Below are 22,468 nucleotides of genomic sequence, written 5' to 3'. Positions count from 1 at the left end.
CTTAACCCTTTTTATAAGTCTCCTATTTTTTCCTCTATTCTACCCTCTCCCTCGTTAAGGGATTATTAAAATCGTAGTTTTAATAGCTTATTAATAAGCTAGTATTATTATTTAAAAATAAGTAACCTACTCTTATATATAAGCGCTAGGAGTTTTACTATTACGGAGATAATAATAGATATATTAAAGTATTTAAAAAAGCTTTTTAATAGATTTCTAATACTATTTAAAGTAATTATTTTCGAGCTATAAAAAGAAGCTAGGGTATTATATTAATACGGCCCTATTTATTTTATTAATATTAATAATACCCTTTTTAATATAGGATATATTAATAATACTCTATAGCCGCGTTATTATATTTTATAAATTATATTTAACGATAATAAGGATTTTAATATTTTTTTTTAAGTTTTTTATTAAGGTTATTATTATAGGGTTAGTTTAGTTATTAATATCTTAGTAAGTATTTTAATTTAGTATATTTAGAAGCTCTTATAGCTCTTAATAAGAGGCTTTTAAAGGATTTATAATTAAATTTTTTACTTATTATAAGCAAAGCTATTATAGTTAAAGTTATAATAATTAAAGCTATAATACTATTTATAAACTTTAATAATAAGTAGTTAGTAATATAGTTATTTTTCTTTTATAATAAGTTTAAAAAAGTATTTTAATTTAAGTACTAAGTAGGTATTATATTATTTTATTAAAACTGTATTCTTGTACTTGTGACTTAGAAAGAATTAACTTTTTTCGATAACAAGGTACTCAGAAGCTTTTCATACTTTCTTCCCATCCGCTCTAATTCCCAATTCCCCACGATCCCATGACTAGAGCTGCGACCGCATCCTCGTAGTCCGCGAGCCCAAACATCCAAACTTGAACCGAGGCAACCCTTCCTCAGAGTTCGGCTCTCTCTCTCTTCACCTCTTCTGCATCTTTCTTCATCGTTTCTATTGCATCTTTGCATGGCCCGGGGATGCTCACAAGCATAGACTTGACCTCCAATTTCTCTTAGTCCCCAGCATCCGTCGTGGTTGTTTACCCCAAATCCTTCCACCACTCAATAGCATCACCACGACATCATCATAGACACCACCTCTGATCAGCATCCCCAAAAACATCCACCGCCATGTCCGACACACCCTCGTCCACAGAGGACCGCCTGCGCAGTGCCGTAATCGCGAATCACCTCCCCTCGGGATACGGCACAAGCTTCGACGGCACACGAAACCTCTCCAACGGTGACCTCGCTCACATAAACTCCAATTCCGCCCCGAACCTCCCCGCCACCGAAAATGACGACGGCGACAACGTCGAGGAGGCATCCTCCCTCCTTCTCCCCGGCGGAGACATGCATCGCGACCTCTTCAAGATTTCGGCTAGGGAACAAACCTTGAAGCGCGCCCAGACTTTCTCCCACCCGCGCCGCACCGAGTCCGGGCACGAGTCCGACCTGCCCGCCGCCGAGATGCTTCTGCCCCAGGGCTTCCGTCGCCAGTTTGTCATGCAAAAACACAACTATACTGCCGCCACACTCCCCATTACCCGCAACTTTGTAGAGTTCCTCGACTTCTACGGCTCCTTCGCCGGTGAAGATCTTGCCGATTCAGACGAGGAGGCCATTGTCTCGGACGACGAGGATGAAGAGGAGGCCCAAGACAGACCCCGCGGTGCACCTACCGAGACCCGTCCGCTGCTGGGAAGACGGCGGTCCTCGCGCTTCGCCAAGAAGGCCGGCGATGCCAGCACCACAAAGACCTTCTTCACAACCCTCAAGGCCTTCATTGGCACGGGCATTATGTTCTTGCCCAAGGCCTTCAAGAACGGCGGCATCCTCTTCTCCTCTCTGACCATGCTCGTCGTGGCCGCAATCTCCATGGTGGCCTTCCACCTGCTCCTGCAGTGCCGCACCCGCTACGGCGGTGGTTACGGTGACCTGGGCAAGGAGATCTCGGGCCCGCGCATGCGCTCCCTCATCTTGGCGTCTATCACTCTGTCCCAGATTGGCTTCGTTTGCACGGGTCTCGTGTTTGTGGCCGACAACTGGTTCTCCTTCTTGAAGGCAGTAACGGGCGGCGCGAATCCCCTCGACTCAACCGCCCTCATTGCTCTGCAGGCCATTGTCATTGTGCCCCTCGCCTTCATTCGCAACATTTCCAAGCTCGGTCCAGCTGCCCTCCTCGCCGACGTCTTCATCATTATCGGCGTAGGATACATCTGGTGGTACGATATCTCGGCCCTCGCCACACGCGGCATGGACCCCTCCGTCAAGCTCTTCAACCCGAGCTCCTACACCCTCACTATCGGTGCCTCCATCTTCACGTTCGAGGGCATCGGCCTCATCATTCCCATCCAGGCCAGCATGAAGAAGCCCGAGCACTTTGAGCCCCTGTTGGCGGGCGTCATGCTCCTCATCACCTGCGTCTTCACCTCGGTCGGCGCCCTCTGCTACGCGACGTTCGGAGACCGCACAAAGATTGAAATCATCGACAACTACCCGCAAGATAGCCGCCTCGTCAACGCCGTGCAGTTCATGTACGCCCTCGCTGTCCTCGTCGGCAACCCCGTCCAGCTCTTCCCCGCCATGCGTATCATCGAGACCAAGATCTTTGGCTACCGCTCAGGCAAGAAGGATCTCCTGACAAAGTGGAAGAAGAACGCCTTCCGCACCTCCCTCGTCGCCCTCTGCATCGCCATCTCCATTGCCGGCTCCGCCAACCTCGACCGCTTTGTCGCCCTCATTGGATCATTTGCGTGCGTGCCTCTCGTCTACATTTACCCGCCTTACCTGCATCTCAAGGGCATCGCCGAGACGAGAAACCAAAAGATTTGCGATTACGCCCTCATGGCCCTTGGCCTTGTCGGCATGGTGTACACCACCGCTATCACCGTGGCCACCAGCTTCCTGTAGAAAGCGTAGAGCCCGAGAGCTCAGAGTCACAAGATTTGTAAAGACTTGAAAGACTTGAGAAGAGACTTGTTAGAGTAAAAAAAGCAGACAATGCCGTAGCGTTTGAGCTTGTATATGTGTATGTTTACGACCGGAAAAGAAAATTAATACAGCGTAGAATTCATCTTCATTCATCTTTTTCGTCTACCTTATGCAATGCGTGATGCACCCGATGCTTCTCAACGCCGATAATCAATCCTCCCGCCACCGAATAGACCAATCCCCCTTTGCAAAGCTAGGCTCAACAACCTTGCCCTGTCTAACAGCCTCACACTTCTTCCTCTCCTCGCCATCCCCAACCAGAAACCCAAACACAACCCCCCTCCTAGCAGCACACCTCACCATCTCCCTCTCGTGAGCCTTCCTCTGCCCCTCAGCCCTCTTCTCCCTCATCTCCTCCGTCTCCTCAACCCTCTCCGCCCGCCCCTTCTCCCCGCCCACGCTCCCATTCACCTGGCTCTGCGTCTGCGGAGGCCTCACCCTCGTCCCGCTGCGCACAGAGAGGCTCGCCTGCACGCTAGGATCCAGCTCTGTGGATTTGGTGCGGTCTACGCCTAGCATCTCGTCGATTATGTCCTCGCCTGCGTCTTCGTCGTAGGAGCGGCGTTCGCAGAGGGAGATGCCCTCGTCTTCGTTGTCAGAGGAGGAGGATTTGGTAGTGATGACGCGCGAGGCGCGGTTTTTGCCCCGGCCGTAGATTTGGTCGGGGCCTTTGCGCTCGCCGAAGAAGGTTTCTTCGACGACGTCGCAGGGGACGAGGATCCGGGTGTCGCCCTTTGTTTTCTTGGGTTTTGTTTTCGCCTCGGCTTGGATTTCTTCCTCGCCTTGGAGGAACCGGACGAATACTTGTTCGATTTCCTTGTCTAGACGGCTTGGTTTCTTTGCGCGGCAGCGGGAGGAGCAGTATTTCGCCTCGACGGGGGGTTTTTGGGTCTCGGAGGCTTTGTCCTTGTTGGAGTTTGACTTGGAGAATGTGTTTGTGGCTGCGGTCTTGCGGCTGGAGATGACGCGGCCGCAGGTGCGGCAGTAGGGCGTTTGGTCGCCGTTGGGGAGGAGGTAGAAGGGTGCTGGCGTGGCTTGGGATTTGCCTGGTCGGGACCAGGAGTCCATCCAGCTCATTGTTGTGGTGTGGAGGGGTGTTTGTTGCGGGAGTTGATGACTGTGGTTGAGGGGCGGGAGGATGGGAGTCGTGGAGATGATGGGAGCTCGGTGGGTGAGTCGAAGGCCGATGTTGAGCTGTCGTGGTCGAGGTAGCATCTAGAGGAGAATCTTGAGGACAGCGATGGTGTTTTGGAGCAAATGGACAAAGGGAAGGGAGCGAGTTTGGGGCTCGGAGGTTGTTGACCAGTGAGCTACGTCATCGATGTCATTCCCCCATTGACCAATCATCGTCTCTCATTTAAGCGTCAGTCACGAAGCCACAACATGAGACCTCAGCTTCGTCATAAGCAGACAGATTAAATGGAAGCTTGGGAATAGTGTTGAAATGTAAGATAGTTTCCAATTCTCTGGAGTGATTTGAATGGAGAAAAGTCGCATTAACCTCAATACATATAGTTCTTATTGTTGCATGCTGCTTACAAGCTGCTAACATAAATGATAAGTGCTCAAGTTATAAGAAGAAGATTCCTCATAGCGTCGCCTTCATGGATCCATTTGCCCCATATCGTTGACCATGGTGCCGTTCTGGATTGAGGCAATGTAGCTCTCATGTCTCTAGAGGAAGCATGCATGTGGATGCCCTCATCTATGAATGAGTAAGCCACATAGCATCTATGCCTGGGTATTTGTGTTGAGGTAAAATCGACAGATAATCATCATACTCATAGCTTCCCATCATTATTCCTCAAATGAAACAATCGTTCTATAGTACTAGGTGTACTTCGTTCTTTCCTAAAGTACAATCACAGGCTCCGTAGATACGCCGGTGGGAAGCTCAACCGCCCCTTCCTGCTCTATCATGAGGCCCTCCTTCCTCTTGTGCACCACCTCACCCCCTTCCTTAGACGAAATTTCATCGCGCTTCATAGCAGTCCCTTCCCTCACTTCGTCCGTTCTGCTCCTTCCGTCGGGTCTTTCAGACGGTCGTTCATCACGTGAGGGCGGTTGAACGACCCTTTGAGATCTTCCGGTCCTTCCTCCTAATATAAGAGGCCAGCCTCCACTTTCTCCCCGACTTCACCCACCCTTCCTTTCTTCTTTCCTCTTCACCCCGACTCAGGTCCTTGACCTTGAGCTCAAAGTAGTTCCCCTCCCACTACCCCGAACAGCTTCTGGAGCCACCATCGGGGGAGTTCTTTCACTATTTCCATTCCTTGTTCGAATCCTCCGTCCAATTCAACACGAAGCAGACTGGTAAGTCTTCATCTGCGTTCTCCCCATTCGTCCGAGCAGTCGCTAACGCCATCGCAAGGTTACTCTTTGGACGGAAGGACTCGGGACCTTCAGCAGCGTCTCATGACTCCTTCCACTCATTCCGAGGTGTCTTCATGAACGCTTCAATGTCTTCTTGAACGCTTTGAGTCCGGCACCAAGAGAATTGTATGTGGTTATCCCCTCGTCCTTTCCTTCGTCTGAGAAAGTACTGATTGCCATCGCAAGTCGTGTCGTCAGACGGAAGAAATTTGCACCTCCCCTTCACACCACTCAACAGTCTTTGTGAAACAGTTTCTTTTCTTCACTTTCATTGTTCGAACACTTGTTCACCTCGAGAACACCAAGTCAGCCGTAAGTACCTCATCGTCCGTCCTTTATCATCCTCGTCTGAGCAATTGCTTACTCCATCGAAAGTCTTGATGTTGGACGGCAGAGCTCAACAACCCCGAGTTGCTTGCTTAATACATGCTTCATAACTTGGACCTGGCTCCAAACATTCATTGCCTGTCTACCAGAGGTACCGACAGCCAACAATAGCTTCATTCAGCGCTGGCGCTGTGGCATATTTTCGACAAATTTCATCAAGTCTGGTGGTCGCCATCACCATCCGCAGCCCTCAGGTCGTCACTTGTAGCTACCAGCTGTTGCAAAGACTCGTCGACTGGGTGACAGTCTGCTTAGCAAAGAGCAGCAGCATGCGCGGAACTGCAAAACGATTTGGTGTGTATGTCCTGCTTGTGTCACCCGAGATGGTATCAGACTGACTTTTTGTAGGTGTTTCACTACCAACCCAGCCAACTACACGATTTTTTCGCAATGTGGCTGTCTGGGAGGTTATTTCTGCCTGCCCAGATTCGCCCACACTCACCACGTCACGAACGGTCTGCAGCCGATAAAGGGTCAAGGACAGAATGATCCGAGGCCTCCAAAAACGACATTCTTTCTTCCTTTGCAGGCGGAGATACCAACACTACTTCTCCTCTTACCTATGGGCCCGCCACTGCCCACGGGGTCAGCGAGCACCATTGCTACCATGGAGATGGTTATGGTCCGGAGGGACGTGGCCATATTTATACGATGGCTTGAGGGGGTTCGGTCGCGAATCCCCTCAAGATATTTCGGCCCAGATACGTCATCAAGAGAAAGCTCGAGATCATCATGAAGACGCAGTTCGAGGGTCTCCAGGAAAAGCGACATCGCTTCTTTTTGGGGCCAGAGAAGAACAGGGCCCGAGACCTTGTCGAATGGCTCAACGCCCTTTCCGACCGGCCTCTGGAGCCACCTCGACCGGCAATGCCCACACTCGCGCGGCTCGGCCTACCTAGTTCAAGGACAACTGGGTCAGGATATTTTGCTCAAAACGACTTAAGACTGTCGCACTTTCTACGAATATTTATTGTTTTTGCCTTCATCGCCTCGCCCATGTGCTCGATGACCACAGTCTGCCTCTGCCAGGCGATTTCAATCACTGAGACGAAGAATCTCGAAACATGTTCAAAACTTCAGCCCGGAATGCAGGCACCAGCGTAATTCAAGGACAGCATGCACATGATGTGGTGGGAAACCCCTCACATGTGTTGCTGTGGATCCATCTTTTGCTCCAAGCATTATCATCACTATCCGCTCCACAGCCCACTTCAAATGATCTCCAAAGACAGGCTGGCCTTGGCTCAAGGATAGTTCCTCTTGTTCAAACAGAGGTGCTCGAAGAAGGGCAGCATGACTCAGGTATGTCAACTTCTCGCCGAAGGCCATCTCTCTTCAAATGACAGTAAAAGCTGACGTTCTTCCCGCTTGCAGAAAGATCAACCGGCGCAATTTCACCTGTGATCGCCTCTTGCGCAGAACGCGGCTGGACCTTTACGTCGAAGAAACGCCGCGGCTTTCCCGGTCCCGGGCGTGGATTGCATCTACATCAACCCTCGTACTGACGAGATCTCTCTTGGCTAAGTCTCGCGTGCATCATCATCAGACGGATGATTCCGAAGACGACTTCGATGGTCTCTTCAATGCCAAGGTCAAGAACATTTATATTTCTTGGGAGTCATTGAGAGGTCTTCGAAGGCCTCTTCAAATGGGGAATTCGTCTCTCACGTGAGAAAGCCGCAAAACCATACATTGCTCTGCTACTCGAACACATCATGAAGGCCGAAGGAATGTAGCATGTTCGAATGGAGGATTAAGCATCGTGGAGGAGAATGAGCTGGACCTATGACCTGCACTGGTAGAAACATCTGGGGATCACGCAGATTCACGGTGGGGTTTCGACAGTAGCGAACCACAAATGGTGGCAACGAATCAGGAGACTAGAAGTACAAACTGAGAGCAAGAATCGCATTTGAGGACTTCAAAGAATCATCATTGCAGACCATCTGTGAATATATGGGCAATGACTGGGTGACAACATGTATTCACGCATTGCAAAGGCTTTTGCGAGATGAGTGATTCGATGGTGTGGGCAAGTTACATGGTTGATCATTGAAGCTTTTGTTATTTTACAGTCGCAACTTGGTATCTTGGCTAGCAGGGTACTATATATGTACAGCGATGCGTGTGTGAAGACGTGGTATAAAGTACAAGAAAAAACCTTTCCCTTCCGGAGGCAAACGAGCTCAGCTCTTGAAGTGACCTAGCACATTTACTGTCCAAAGGTGAACTCGGGGATATCAATGGTGGTGACGGTCCAGGTCTTGCCGCCGTCGCTGGTGGACATGTCGCCGGTGACGCCGTTGCCCTTGCCCATGGTGTTGATGTAGTTGGCGTCGGCCTTGTCGAGGATGATCTTGGTGTTGATCCAGGCTGTTGGAGGTCATTGTCAGCACACTGATTCGGTGTTTGGGAGAAATGGAAATTATAGTGGATGTGAACTTACAGTGAGCACCGACGGTGCCGCAGTCCTCGGCGGCGCACTCAACGGCGCTGCCCCAGCCCTGGGCCTCACCGTCCTTGGTGGACAGGGTGGCGACGACCTTGTCGTTGATGGAGACGGTCTGGGTGTAGTTCTGGGAGGCATCATCGAACTTGTCTGTAGGTTGATTTTCCGTTAGCAACAAGCCACAACCTCATCAACCTCAAGAGAGCAGCTTACAGTGCATGGTGATCTTGTCACCCTCAGAGGCGTCAGTGCCCTCGGTCTGAACAGGCATCTGGGAGTTGGCACCGGTGCTGAGAAGGGTGTAGGCGAAGATGGACCACTTGTCGGTGCCGGTGTTGTCGTAGTTGGAGTTGTCGGCGATGGACTGGATCAGGTCGCCGTTGGAGGTGCCCATGCCAACCCAGAGGGAGGCGCTGCCTTTGTTGTTGGAAGGGGCGGCGGGGAGGACGAGGGTGGAGGTGGCTTCGCGGATGAAGGAGTCGGAGGCGACGGGACCGGTGCTGAAGGCCGGGCCCATGGCGGCCTGGACGCCGGCGACGGCCGTGACGGCCAGGGCGGAGAGCATCTGGGTGGTGGAAGGCATCTTGGCGGTGATAGTGGATGAAAGTTAGAAGTGAATGTTGGTAGTTGGTGAAGTGAAAAGAATGACTGTTTGTGAATTGAAATGGGCTGCGAACGGCTGATCGAATGCCGAGAGAGGCTAATCATCTTTCTTTATATACAAGCTTCAGTGATGATGTACCCACGCTGCCTTATTGGTGGAATCATCCAAACTAACAGTTGCCATAACGGTTCATATAATCTCGAAATGGGTTTTCTCGCCTCTGGATCCAGCAATGTTTCAACGATACAGCTTTTTAGTGGGTTTGATACTACGAATGGGCTGGACAGATGCGGGACACGCAGGGTTACAGGCATACGGAGTATTGCAGACTACAGTAGGACATGTTGGCTCGCTTTCGCTCCTCTTTGAGAGATCACTTAACCCGTGGGCCAGGAGTCGAGTGTGTATTTCCCTTTTTGGCGAGATCTACATGTACGGTTGATGGACCCGAAGGACGTTGCCGGCGCCTGGTGTAACAACTCTGGGCCCTTTTGTTTTTAGATCAGGGATTCCCTGTGGACGGCTTCGACGGAGTAGCCCAGATTGCCTCCACAATACAGTATCCGTATGCACCTTACGAGACGGAGACCAATTACTATGAGATGACATGACACTGGGTCTCTGGAATGATTGAGTCGAAGTCGGTGCGGGTTACCAATCGATGGTCGTCTAAATTGAAGCTGTCTCGTGTCTACCCTATAGAAGCGGCGTTTAAGTATCTGTTTTGGTACGCTATACGCTTATTTTGACTTTCTTGGCTGGCCATCAACGGACGTGACGCAGCAGATTTACTGCTGTGTGATGCAAAAACTTTGCATTCCTCTACGGATGATACTCCTCGGAACCAGGCACGCGCTGGCCATGTTGGGGGCCGTGTTGCCGTGTAAGAGGCCAACAGTAACCCAACGGCAATTAAGGTGACGCGCGAGTTTAATCAACTTGCCGCGGAGACTAACAGAAATAGGCGCCATCTGTGCCTATTAGACTATCAGTACGGCGAAATGTTGCCCCCTTTGTCTCCACTGGAACCACCACGCACACAACACACAAAGCCCCTACTCCATGTTCGGTGTCAAGCGAAATTGATTCGAGCTGACAAAGTGCCAAAGTGGATGGGCGATGATGACACAGGACGAACTGGCAGCACATCAGGAGTCGTCCGAAACGACAGAACCAGTCAACGAGGGGGCAATACGAGAATGCCTACTCCGTTTGCGACCCAGTCTCATCAGTAGTGTTTCTCTATTCGCGAGGCATGGGTACGCAGTGATAATGTACACAGTTCTCGGTACTCGGAATGGGGAGCTTGCATGGTTGTCTCCCGGAGGAAATCCCCACGATTCACGGAGACTGGGCGTTGGCCAAGCGGCCAAGGGCGATCTACGCTACTTTCCCCTGGACTTCCGTCTTGAGGGTTCTCGCCTTTTCCTTGCCTCATTCGGATGACGGCTAGCATTTCCTGCACCCTTTCAGCCTCAGAGTCGCATCTCGAAAACAGGTCCTTGGCTCATTCTTACGACAAACGGTTCGATGGACAAGCTGTGAGATTGTTAAACTCAATTGCTGACAATCGTCAAAGACCGAGCTCCAGGTGCAGCGTTTTGAGTTAAGGTAAGTCCGCTAACTACGATTACCCGAAACTCTGATGCGCACCGGCTGACGCCAACAGCTAGGGAAAAGCATCATTTCTGCTCGGCTTCCGGAAGTTTGGGGGACCCAATCAATTGGTGGATTTACACAATCACCAAGTAAAGCCTGTGGGAAACTTTGTTTTATTCTTGCTCAGAATATGCCCTTACATGTCTTCGCCGCGAGTAATACTCAATCGTCAACCCATGGCGATGCCTTTGTCAATCTGACCTGACCTTCTCAACGTTTGAAGACAATGGAGCAATCCTCGCTCATTGAGCACGGATGCTGGCCGGTCCACCGAGGCCACTGAGCAAGTTCTCCTTGCGCTGCTTGAGAAGGTAGTAGTACTGTCCCAAGTCAATCTGGTTGTTTGGTGCAGCAGCATCGCCCTTGTATGTGCCCTTTCCATGGCCATCAAAGTGAACCTTCCAGGCTGTCCGGATTGTTAGCATTGCTCTTTGAGAAACAAACGATTACGTGCGACTTCAAGAGTGCACTTACTGCTGGCATCAAAGCCAAGGTACGACCAACTGTCGTTCAGGTACGCCTTTTCGCTGCCGACCTGGATGGTCTTGACGATGCCCATCTGGCCCGGTGCCGGGCGCAGCTGCTTGAGATCAGCCGCGAGCTTGACGAGTCCCACCACGAAAGTCGTGGCAATGTCCTTGGCCAAGCACTCGTGTTGGCCGTAGCTGAAGGCAGAAACCTCCTCGGCCTTGCGGTTCGCGTCGAACTTGTCGGGGTTGGCGATCTCCCCTGGGTTTCGTCCAGCGCCGCCCTAGAAAAGAAGATAATTGTCAGCACATGATCAGATAAGGGGCGGAGAGAGTAGATTCACAAGAAGCATCACGACTGCAGTGCCCGGCTGGACTGGCTTGCCGTCGATCTCGGCCGGTGCCGTCGCAACACGCACGTTACGCTGCCCACTGGTGAGACGCTGTGCCTCGCGGACGTAGGCGTGGAGTCCTGCGTCGTCCTTGTTCTGTGCTAGGTTCTGTACCTCTGCCCAGATGGAGGCATTCTCTTGGCGCAAGAAGAACGACAACACTTCGTAGAACTGGAGCAAAGGTTAGTCCATGATATCTTCGCCGTGGTCAAAGAGGGGCAAAGCTTACCGTTGTAACAGGAACACCGATACCGCCGAAAGCAGTCAGCCACATGTTGTCGACGACTTGATCGACCGAGTTTCCTTGCGCCAAGAGCTCCTCGACAAACTTGTAGCCGCAGGACCGCAGCGAATCTTTCTTAAAGTTGGCCCTGCGACCGACCGCGCTGGAGATGGCGTTGGCGATTCCAAAGCCAAGGCCACGACCGGCATGGACCTCCTTGACGGGGCCAGCCGTCGACTCGATAATAGCGTTAACGCTCTCAATCGCGCGGCGGCGACGGTTCCATGACTGAGCTGGGTCGTTGTCATTGACTCCCCAGATACGGACATTGAGCAAGTGGTTGTAGAGCTCAGCATGGCCAAGGGTACCACCAGGGTTCTCGTCAGTGCGCAGATCAAAGTAGAAGAGGTCAGCAAGAAGCTGAGCGTTCAAGGGGATGGCAACATCGCGGATGATGTCCATCTGGTGCAGGCCCTCCTTCATCTTGAACGTCTCCTTCTTGACGAGCTCTGCGCCCACGCGGTCGATGAACTCGTGGATCGCGTTGTGCAGAGTCGGAATCTTGCTGAGCGCCTTCTTGATGTTGATGCGGTGTTGATAGTTTTTCTGCTCGTCACCCGCGAGCATGAACCAGCTGATGTCCCGCTTGGAATTCGTGAACATGGCCTCGAGAGGCCGGAGCCACGGCAAGACGAATTGCTTAGGGTTGCTCAAGACATACTTAATGGCCCCGCTTGATTGGGTGATGATGGCCTTGCGTGGAGGTGTTGGGTCTTCCAGAGTGTAGAGGTGGAAGGTGCCAATCTCCTTGGCAATGGTCTCGTTCATCTTCTTGGTGTACATGGGCTGCATGACGGCTACCGAGTTGTAGGGGAACCAGTTGGGCAGTCCTCGTTGAATGAGCTTGTACAGCATCGAGCCACCGAGGGTCTTGTAGTCCTGCTGGACCTCGTTGAAACCCCATGCTGTCAGGTTGCTAACGGTGTAGTCAATGGTGTTGAAGCGATCTGAGCGGACAAGAGTCACGGCGTCAGAGAGGACAGCTCGGCCGACAGAGTATGTCGGGCAGATACCGCTGCCAGTGTTGCGTACCGGCTTGATGTCCTCAATCATGAGTCCTGTGATGCGTTAGATATGTCTCAAGGATGAACTTCTGTCAAAATGAGCTTACCAGGGTAAAGCTCAACCATATCAGGGTCGGTGTAGAGCTTCTCAAGGAGGCTGGCAATATCGGGGTTGGAGTTGATGTCGGTGAACTTGTCATACTTCTTCAAGCCAAAGAACTCTCGGAACTCGTTCAGCGACGCGACCTGCCACCTGCGCGCCTGGTTTATGCCCAGAACCTCGATGATCTTGAGGGCCTTGGGCACCATACGAGCACCGAAGCATCCAGCCGGGTCATTCATGGCCTCCTTGAGGATACGAGCCAGATCCTCGTCCTTGAAGGTGCCGTCTTCTTGCCTCTTCAGGTCGTCAAAGGTGCGGACACTTGGGTCCTTGGGGATTGACTGCTCGTAATCAACGAAGGCCTTGCCAAGCTCCTCGATGCTGATGTTTTGGAGGTCCGCAGGCTGCTTGCCCTTGAAGATCTTGCCAAAGAACCCGTCGATCCACTTCTCATCTTTCTTGGAGATGCAGGAGTGGAAGCGATACAGCAGGTTGAACTCGACACTGACTTGGTTGCCAACGCCGCGGGGCACGCCATCGCTGTCGAATTGCTTGTTAATCTCAACGCGCGGGTCGAGGGTCCAGTCGCTCTTGGAGTGGTGCGTGTTGGTGATGGCTCTCAAGTAGTCGTGCAACGAGATGTTGATGTAGAGACCACCCACAATGAGACGTGCCACGTTGAAGAGGTCATGGTCTTGCTTGGCAACAGCCTTGGCCTTCTCAATGTCGGTGGCGTTGGGTTTGGTTTGCAGTGTGAAGCGCCCGTTCTCATTGATCTTGAGCAGGACATCGGCAACGTAGTTGTGGAAACGAGAGTACATGACCAGCATGACGTTGACTCCCGCGGGCTGCCCAAGGAGACGCTTCTCGTGGAATGTGTCAGGCTTGAGTTTTCCTTCCTTCATCGTTCTGATCTCAAGCTGGTCCTTGAGAGATGAGCCGTACAAGGGTGCCAAGTCGAGGTAAGATGATGTGTCGCTCTTGTTCATGTCGGTCCGGTTGGTTCTGAAGATGTCGTGAATAATGATAGAGGCGTGGTAGAACAGCATCGAAGAGATACCGGCCGGGTTCTCCTTGAAAGACCCCTCGTCACGAGCCATCAACAGGTCAAACAGGAGACCCGGGTCAGGCTTGACGCCATGAAGTCTCTTGGACGTCCTGACCGACTTGGCGTAAGGCGTTCCAGCCTTGCCCAAGTTTGGCTCGAGGATGTTATTGAAACTGCCATCGGGAGAGCGGTAGTGGTGCAAGCCGTCAGGCGCCTGCGGTACTTGTTCGCGCAGACGGATCTTGGTGCCAGGAGCAGTGAACTCGATCGAGTCTGTTGCTTGAGGCTCCTTTGTCTGTGGCTGTCCGTTGCTGTCGAGGACTACGCCTTCTTCATTGAGAGCGTCGTACTTGATGTCACCACCGACATAACTCAGTGGGGGATGCTGAAGATTTCCCCATAATGTGTCAATGAGCTTGTTGGTGAGCATTGTCCTGGCCTTGGAGGTGGCAGGCAGAGATGTAAGAATGCCAATGAGGATCTCGGTTGTTCTGCTTGACGTTAGAATTGGGCCATATCAAGCTCATTGGTGGTCGTTCCTACCCTTTCTTGTCATCAAGAGGCTCGCCCTTCGAGAGGAGCTCTTTGATGAGGCCGACAAGCTCCGCCGGGGAGGTTTGACCGCGTATGGAGACATAGTCCTTCAGGATATCGGCTGCAATCTTCGCCGGGTCATTGAAGAAGTTGGCCGAGTCTTGGCGCGCATCTCCATAAGACTCTCCGGCCTGGAATTTCTGAGTAAAGTTGGTAGCCATGATTCACCCGCTGCCTTGGAGTATAAGGGTGATAGATCAGGGGAAGCAGATGAGAAGTGAGGTTCGTGACTCCATGGCCCATACCAAGAGGCTCTGCTATGGTACTCATATACCAATCTCAACACTCAATCAAATGGCACCCATATCTGCTGACCACTTGGCCAAGAGATACAAAATACCCCCTCACCTCGAGATTTCCAAGATCCCCTCACTTCATGATGGAGACTTGAGTGGCGTCCAGTCAAGCGGATGTTCACTGCGGATCTGCATGAGCACGAAGGGTATGCCGGCGCACCGAGGCATTTCCGTTCGACCTCGAATACAAGGTGGAATGTGAAACCGTACTGAATAAACCCTCCCAATGCGGTAGAATGACTGAGACACATCGTCGACATGTCTGGAGCCAAAATGCCAGCATTGCCTATCGTGCCTGTTTCCTATGCCAGCCGGAGACATGCAGATTGTGGCGCCCTGAAGTGAGGGGAGGATGTTATCAGGGAGCCAGTCATGATTGAGGTTCACGTCGCAAACCGTGAGTTTGGTAGACTCGTTGTGCTTGGAGGAGGTTGAGATGGTGGAGGTTGAGAACTGAGTAGGAGCGTCGCTTCTTGCCATGGGCTGTCACTCGTGAGACATATCTAGCGCTGTGTTATGTCGGTCAGCAGGCGGAGGGGGATTCCGAAGGTGAGGGGAAAGGGAGCATTCCGCAGCCGCACAAGAAAAGCAAAGACATCGGCCGGGTGTGATGTTTGATGCCCGAAGTAGCACGCTGGTGCAAACGGCTCCAAACGTCCTTCGGACGGGCCGCACCGCCTGCAGGATTTCGGACATGATGAGTATTCTAACCTCATTCATTGGAAGACGGAGATCGCCGACAGGGTACATGACATGCCGATCGCCTGTTGCTGGCATGTCGTACAGGACAGTACGAGGCAAGACATTTCATGTGAGTTGAGGGCATGTCTCTACGATTGGTCTGAGACATACTATCTGATATGCTTTCCCCGCAAAGCAGAGCTTTTGGAGCTTTCACCGCAGATGAATTCAGATTCATTTACTACAACGCTATTGGTCAATGTTCGCTAACACGGCAGATCATTCTTGGCCTTACCGCAGGAGCAAATTAGGGCAAAGGTGGCTTGGCTTCATGTCTGGGCTATCCTGGCCTGATACGAACAAATCTGGCCCTCACCGCAACATAGCGTTCACCGGTGGCATCTCATCGCATATCAGTCTCAGCCATCATGAGAAATATCTCCGTATTGGGCGGCTCGCTGAGGTCTCAGGGGGCACGACAGGTCGAAAGTGGACAGACATTCCGTCCCGGATGCTAGTTATCCGTCCGCCCGTTGCGTGACACCATCAGCTCATGGGTGAATCACTACATGCCACTGGTGACTGGTTGACTTCCCTTGGTGGTCGATGCTGGACTAATTTGCGAATCAGAAAGAATCGTTACAACCGCTCTACTCTTTAACTAGGGAGCATTGTCCCTAGCGGACTGTTAGCCTTAATTAAGGCAATTCCTGGTTTCTATTCCCACGGTGAAATGGTCTGTACGGCAAATGGTATGGGGATGAATAGGAAATCAGTCTGTATTGAAAGCACGAGTATAGATAACCGATCTGCAAAAGGTTGACTATCGGTGGCTTCGTGCTACTACCGGTATTAGTTCGAGTGTCTCGGTGCCGCATCGAAGCCACGAACAAGTCTTTTTGAACTGAACGAACAGATGCCGTGTCCCATGTCGTGAGACGTGGTGACGTACTCTCCCCTCCCTATGAAAGCTAGATGAACATGATCGCCGCCCCTCGGCCGCCTTGAGACAATATTCTCTAGTACTGTACCTAGCGAGAAATGCCGCGCTTTAGGCTTGATTGGCAACCTGACGGCTGCGCTGCGATGATTACCAGGGAGTTGCTGAACGTGCAGATGGTCGAACATGTCCTCAGGTGTCGATATGTAAAGACATATATCGAGGCCTTTGGCACTTGCCAGTGGTACGGATGAAGCCCAGATTAGCTTTTCTGGCTTGCAATCAACCCTATTCTCGCATACAAGTCCAATTCTATTGAGTATTCACCACATCAATTATACTCAGTTGCCTCCTTCCTTTCGCAGAGTCGTTATGGCCGACTTTTCTACCCTCAATGGCAATGCCAATCACGAGTCAGAAAAGAAGAGAACTCCCAGAAAGCTAGTTCTGTGCTTTGACGGCACCGGCAACACCTTCACCGGTTCCAACTCCGACACAAATGTGGTCAAGATTCTGAGTAAACTCGATCGCAACGATCCTGACCAGTACCATTACTACCAGAGTAAGTTGGTACCAGCACGCTCTCAACTGTTTCACCGCTGACAGATGTACTCGCCTAGCTGGCATCGGCACATACGACATCAATGATGAGTCTGTTAACAAGGGTGTAATTGGCGAATTCAAATCTTCCATCTCGCAGACCATCGACCAAGGAATCGGAACGACTTTCGATGCTCACGTTATGGCTGGCTACCGGTTCCTGATGCGTTACTATGATTCTGTACGTCTACGTCCTTACCTACCCGGCATGGCGAGGAACTTGACGACTAATAAATGTGCGTTAAAGGGTGACAAGATCTACATGTTTGGATTTAGCCGTGGCGCCTTCACTGCCAAGTTCCTTGCTCGCATGGTTCATACAGTTGGGCTACTTTGCAAGGGAAACGAGGAGATGGTCCCCTTCGCGTACCGTCTCTACCAGCGCTACTTGGCTGGGGAGGTCGAAGACTTCATTGTGTCCCACCCCAAGAAGTCCAAGAAGGAGAAGAAGCACAAGAAGAACAAAAAAGCCCCCGCCAATGGAGATGTACCGACACCGCCACCTGAGCTAGAAGACGAAGAGCCGTTGCATGAGGGTCATCGCGATGATGAGGACCCGGCAACCCACGGGGCGAAGTACGCAGTCGCTAGGGACGAGATTGCCGCCTTCAGCGACACATTCTGCCGCAAGGAGAAGGCGATGCACTGTGGGAAGATGGAGGAGTCCAACATCAAGGTCTTCTTCCTCGGCATCTGGGACTGCGTCAACTCCGTCGCTGTCTTGGAGCGAACTGCACCGGTACCCGTGCCTGTTGTTGGCACTGCTCACCATGTGCGCCATGCTGTAGCAGTCGACGAGCGACGCGTCAAGTTCAAGGCAGCTCTCCTGGCCCAAGACATGAAGGAGTCAGACCACAACCATGAAGACATCAAGGAGGTCTGGTTCCCGGGCTGCCACGGTGACGTTGGTGGTGGGTGGCCTGCGTCTGCTGAAAGCAAGCTCGACAATGGCATCGAGATGACCTTCTGGGAGCGCGTCAAGAACTTTTGGACGACACGGAAGGAGAAGGCAGCCAGCAAGGCTTTGGGTTGCGACCGGCTCCAATTGAGTGATGTTCCGCTTGCTTGGATGATCCGCGAGGTGAAGCTTGTCGGCCAAAGAGAGGAAGTTGCGGCACTGAAATGGCGCGAGAACCTCGAAGTTTTTGAGAAGCGATTTGCAAAGAAGAAGGATAAGGCAACGATGGGTGTCATCCACGATTCATTGGCGTATGGCCGAGGTACAAGCTTCTTCCGCGTGCTCCTGTGGAAGCTCATGGGTAAGATCAAGTTTCATCTCCGGCCTCTATACAACAATACTGATTTGATCCAACAGAATGGCTGCCTTTCATCACTCGGTGGGAGCTTGAGGACAGTGGCTGGGAAAATGTTCGTTTCCCGCTCAACAAAGGCAGCACGCGAGACATTCCCAAAGACGCTGTTCTCCACGAGTCTGTTCTCTGGCGATTGAAGAACGACTCAAAGTACTGCCCGCAGAACAACCACGGTGGTCGGCAGCTCCCCTGCTTGAAACACGAACACAACATTGCGGAATGTCATCCTGTGGAAGAGCACATCCATGATGAAAATTGTGACCATCAGATCTACAAAATTACAAGGTCTGCCTCTGATCTTGTTACTCGGACTTAGGGGGGAGACGGTGGATACTGGAGCATGCGGTCGCGCAATCTTGCGAATGAGTCTGAGAAGTGGAAAATGGGGTGACGGGAAGTTTGGAAGAGGACTGTGTAAATTCATCTCAGAGCAAAGCAAATTGGTAATCGTTGATGATTGATGGGACCGCCCGCTATCGGACTATCCTCAAAGTTGTTGTTACTAAAAGACTAACACGCACTTATGGGCCAGCCCCAATGATCGATCATCTCGAGAGCATGTCTAATCTGCCAGGCTTGTAGTTACTAGCTTTACGTATCAGAGCCTCCGTCCAATGGCTTGATCCGGCGATCGGTCTCGCTTCCCTCTTATCTCAAGAATTCCTCCAAGACATCATTTGCAACGAAAAGCACCTTGGATGTTGGGGTTTACCCCGATGCTCATGCGACCAATTGCACATCACGGATGACAGCGGCGGAGCTGCGCCAATGTGGTTTGCTGACAATCGGCACCACGTCGTCCTTGGCCGACAGCCAGAATGTCACTCTGCGTGGAAATAAAGACCATTACCTCCGTTCACAGCCAGGGATTCGGACCCGACCATGTGGAGAGGTTGGGGCCGCTCTCGGCACTAAAAGACGCTATTCTCCAAAGCCGGATTCTCCAAGTTTTGATAAGGAATGGCCGGCGTCTTATCGACGTCGGGTTATCATCTTGATGTTCTTGATAGTCAGAAGGTTGGTGACACACAGAAATGATGCGGTTGAATCCTTTGGAAGAGTTTGTGTGATGCTACTCACATATAAGACAGTTACTCAGGTCGCGATGTTGCCCAGTAGAAAGGCAAGTGCCGGCGTTACTGCACCGGGATTTACCAACAACAATCACCAGCTAGCAGCTGTGCTTCTCATAGAATGCGGTCCTTCGCTTTTATCCTGGCTTCTTTCCGCCTAGCCAGCGCCAACTACGTCAACCAGGGCCAAGTGTTGAGTTTCAATGGCATCTCATACTATGCCGGCGGGATTGCTGTGGGCCAAATAGAAACTACAAACGTCTCGAGTCTCTCGCTTGCAGCTGCACAAATTCCCGGTCAGGACCTGTTCCCACTTACTATTATCGACACTTCGAGCAACGTCCCTTCAGGGGATGAGCTTCTGAATCTTACTACCGCTTACGATAGCTTGGATGACGTCTTTCAATCTGCCTTTCTACATGCGATCTATCTCCGCCCAAGCACAACCAATGCTCCCGCTAGGTCCAACAGTACTATGTCTCTTGACTCCCAACTATCACGTCAAGGCACCTCTTTGGTTCTATCATCCAAGGAGATCCATGGCCTTAAAAGTAGCGTCGTGACTGGCGTAACTGTCTTGAGTCTCCCTCGAGGACCCTACTTCGTCTCGGTCCACACTGGAAACGTGTACAAAGCCTACCGGCTGTACGACGATGATCACCTCGCTTTTGTACAAGGCGTAATTAGCGATGAAGAGGGCGCTTTCACTACTCTTCCTGCTGTTACTGAGAATGTAATGGCAAAGAGCATCGCGGTCCCTTCGCGGTTGTATTATACTGAGACCGAGGAGCAACCCCTCGCCGGCCTCCGCTTCGGAGTCAAGGACATTTTCCACGTCAAGGGGGTAGGCACGAGTGGTGGAAATCGTGCCTACTTCTACCTGTACGGACGACAAAACAAGACTGCACCCGCAGTGCAACGTCTCATCGACCTTGGTGCTGTCCTCGTTGGCAAGATGGGCACTGTCCAGTTTGCCAATGGTGATCGTCCCACTGCTGACTGGGTTGATCTCCATGCCCCCTTCAACCCCAGAGGTGACGGGTATCAGGACCCCAGCGGCTCGTCCACCGGCCCGGGAGCTGGAGTAGGTGCGTACGGCTGGCTTGATCTTGCTGTCGGCAGCGACACTGGTGGTTCCATGCGCGGTCCGGCGGGATCTCAAGGCCTCTTCGGAAACCGGCCTTCTACGGGCGCCATCTCCCTCGTGGATGTCATCCCCTTGAGTCCCGTCTCAGATACCGCCGGAATGTTCGCCCGCAGTGGCAGCCTCTGGGCCAAGGTCACCCAGGCTTGGTACCCTGACTTTGCTTCCAACTACACTTCCTACCCGACGACACTATACCGATCAACGGCTAGAGGAGGCGCTTGGTCCGGAGAAAACGTTAGCGAGGACGCCACCAAGGTCATCACAAGCTTCGTGGGAAAGCTAGAAAGCTTCCTACAAGCCAAGTCAACTCCAGCAAACTACACGCAGCTCTGGAGCGAAACTCACGGAGAAGCACCTGCAGATGTCAACGAGATGCTGTACCTCACCTACGGCGTCTATGTCTCTCATGATCAGTGGCAAGAACTCGGCAAGCCATTTTTCGAGGATTACGCAGCCAAGTTTGATGGGCGTCAGCCATATATCAACCCAGGACCCCTCGCCAGATGGCAATGGGGCCAGGTCCATTCGACAGAAGAAGTCTACGCACAAGGTCTTCACAACATTTCCCTCTTCAGATCTTGGTATGAAACTGAGGGTTATGGGCGACATGATCCCGAGTCATGCTCCGAGGGACTCTACATCTATCCTTGGTCTGTGGGCCAGCCATCCTATCGCGATGTATACATCCAGGCCCGAACTACACCGCCGCTGGGCTTTGACGACTCTTCAGTCCCGGTCATGGCCGGTGCACCGGAAGTCGTGGTTCCAATCGGAGAGGTTCCTTACAACAGCACCAAGTCGCTGCACACGGAATATCTCCCAGTGACTATGGCTTTGAGAATGGCAAGGGGATGCGATCATCATCTTGCGAATCTGGTTAGTGATCTTGAGAAGGAAGGTATTCTTCGCCCAGTGGCTGCGGGTCGCCGCCTGTACCCTTAGGATTATGTCTCGTGCTAGTCCCCGACTGACCGGCCTGCGTCGGGATCGGCCGGCGGGATCTGCATGAAGCTGTAGAGCGACCTAGGTCGTGTTACCCCGCAAAGTAGATGGTTGTGACGTCGATATACGCGCTTCGACGTTTAAGACCCCTCATAAGATGTAATCAGATTACTGATCTAGCTCAAGCCTAGGGTTATCAATGAAATTGAGGTGCTGACGAGAAATAAAGACCTGTCAATCCCTTCATTCGATGCATCGCTGAAGAGTGTTATTATCGGAAGTCTGATACCCTTGTTTGATCTTCAGCACTAAACAATACACCGTTGATACACTTCAGTCTTTGATCAGCGCATTTACATCATGCCTTTCTACCAAATTTACCATACCTATCCTCTTGCCCAGAAGCAGCGGGAATCCATTGCGTTGTCCATCACCAATCTCCATTGTAGCACCTTTAACACCCCCGCCTTTTTCGTCCACGTTAACTTCATCAAACAAGAGCCAAAGTCCGATGATGGAACGTACTTCATGGCCGGAAAGTCGCACACCAGCAACTCGAACCGCATCGTTGCGCTAGTTCGAACGTCGGCTTCTCGCACGAAAGATGACTTTGACGCACTGGCAGCCAAGATCGAAGATGCCTGGAACGGCGCTGTCAAAGAGCCGGGTAAAGAGGCCGAGTTTGATGAGGCAAAACGGCTTTTGATGGTCGTGTTTACGCCGATGTTGGCGATCAGGGAGGGCGGGATGGCTATTCCCGACGCTGGCCACGAGGAGGCGTGGCTCAAGCAGCAACTGCCGTATTTCAAAGAGATGAGCGAAAAGCACGGAGTCAAAGACTTTACGGACCTGCTGGAGGAGTTGAAACAGATGGAATCGCTCAGGGGTCTTCTGATTTAGGTTATTAGATTGCGTCTAGCAGTCATAGTACGATCAAAAGTGTAACGCATTCCCTTGTTTGGCTTCTTGACATCCCGTTGAACGAGATCGTTACTCTCAGACGTGGTTCTCCTGAATTTCCACATTTAGAAGTCATTTCTCAGCCCTCCCCACGTTTTTCCAAGTTAAGCTGGTGAAGGCTTGCGAAAACGGCCCCTTTAGCAGAGAGGGAGGGC

General features: G+C 51.8%; 7 protein-coding genes across 7 annotated transcripts, besides 1 other annotated feature; 4 read left to right on the top strand and 3 right to left on the bottom strand.

Annotated features, from left to right (window-relative positions):
• Window positions 1-1,135: 1,135 nt before the first annotated feature.
• CTAM01_15202 (transmembrane amino acid transporter) lies at window positions 1,136-2,917 on the top strand (the record flags this gene model as incomplete). The annotated part of the gene is made up of 1 exon (XM_060531200.1): window positions 1,136-2,917. The coding sequence occupies one exon, from the start codon at window positions 1,136-1,138 to the stop codon at window positions 2,915-2,917; it is 1,782 nt and encodes a 593-aa protein (XP_060374237.1).
• Window positions 2,918-3,148: 231 nt separating this feature from the next.
• On the bottom strand, window positions 3,149-4,075 carry CTAM01_15201 (uncharacterized protein; the record flags this gene model as incomplete). The annotated part of the gene is made up of 1 exon (XM_060531199.1): window positions 3,149-4,075. The coding sequence occupies one exon, from the start codon at window positions 4,073-4,075 to the stop codon at window positions 3,149-3,151; it is 927 nt and encodes a 308-aa protein (XP_060374236.1).
• A 1,722-nt stretch (window positions 4,076-5,797) lies between these two features.
• Window positions 5,798-5,869: a sequence feature (Short protein (CTAM01_15200, KAK1477420.1) was converted to a misc_feature.).
• A 621-nt stretch (window positions 5,870-6,490) lies between these two features.
• CTAM01_15199 (uncharacterized protein) lies at window positions 6,491-6,862 on the top strand (the record flags this gene model as incomplete). Its single annotated transcript, XM_060531198.1, has 1 exon — window positions 6,491-6,862. The coding sequence occupies one exon, from the start codon at window positions 6,491-6,493 to the stop codon at window positions 6,860-6,862; it is 372 nt and encodes a 123-aa protein (XP_060374235.1).
• A 1,108-nt stretch (window positions 6,863-7,970) lies between these two features.
• On the bottom strand, window positions 7,971-8,790 carry CTAM01_15198 (uncharacterized protein; the record flags this gene model as incomplete). Its single annotated transcript, XM_060531197.1, has 3 exons — window positions 7,971-8,131; window positions 8,205-8,357; window positions 8,421-8,790. The coding sequence occupies 3 exons, from the start codon at window positions 8,788-8,790 to the stop codon at window positions 7,971-7,973; spliced, it is 684 nt and encodes a 227-aa protein (XP_060374234.1).
• Window positions 8,791-10,712: 1,922 nt separating this feature from the next.
• CTAM01_15197 (linoleate diol synthase) lies at window positions 10,713-14,522 on the bottom strand (the record flags this gene model as incomplete). The annotated part of the gene is made up of 6 exons (XM_060531196.1): window positions 10,713-10,876; window positions 10,945-11,221; window positions 11,282-11,500; window positions 11,559-12,670; window positions 12,724-14,258; window positions 14,311-14,522. 6 exons carry the CDS (start codon window positions 14,520-14,522, stop codon window positions 10,713-10,715), a joined length of 3,519 nt encoding a protein of 1,172 aa, XP_060374233.1.
• Window positions 14,523-16,464: 1,942 nt separating this feature from the next.
• Window positions 16,465-18,507, top strand: CTAM01_15196 (uncharacterized protein; the record flags this gene model as incomplete). Its single annotated transcript, XM_060531195.1, has 5 exons — window positions 16,465-16,484; window positions 16,584-16,840; window positions 16,899-17,059; window positions 17,126-18,137; window positions 18,194-18,507. The coding sequence occupies 5 exons, from the start codon at window positions 16,465-16,467 to the stop codon at window positions 18,505-18,507; spliced, it is 1,764 nt and encodes a 587-aa protein (XP_060374232.1).
• Window positions 18,508-18,936: 429 nt separating this feature from the next.
• Window positions 18,937-22,253, top strand: CTAM01_15195 (uncharacterized protein; the record flags this gene model as incomplete). Its single annotated transcript, XM_060531194.1, has 3 exons — window positions 18,937-19,208; window positions 19,385-21,309; window positions 21,691-22,253. 3 exons carry the CDS (start codon window positions 18,937-18,939, stop codon window positions 22,251-22,253), a joined length of 2,760 nt encoding a protein of 919 aa, XP_060374231.1.
• Between the last annotated feature and the right edge of the window lie 215 nt (window positions 22,254-22,468).

Source organism: Colletotrichum tamarilloi, assembly GCF_030869305.1.
Source record: "Colletotrichum tamarilloi strain Tom-12 chromosome Unknown Scaffold_152.1, whole genome shotgun sequence".
Lineage (NCBI taxonomy): Eukaryota > Fungi > Ascomycota > Sordariomycetes > Glomerellales > Glomerellaceae > Colletotrichum > Colletotrichum tamarilloi.
Note: the sequence above shows the minus strand (reverse complement) of the source record. Positions and strands in the feature narration are given on the sequence as shown.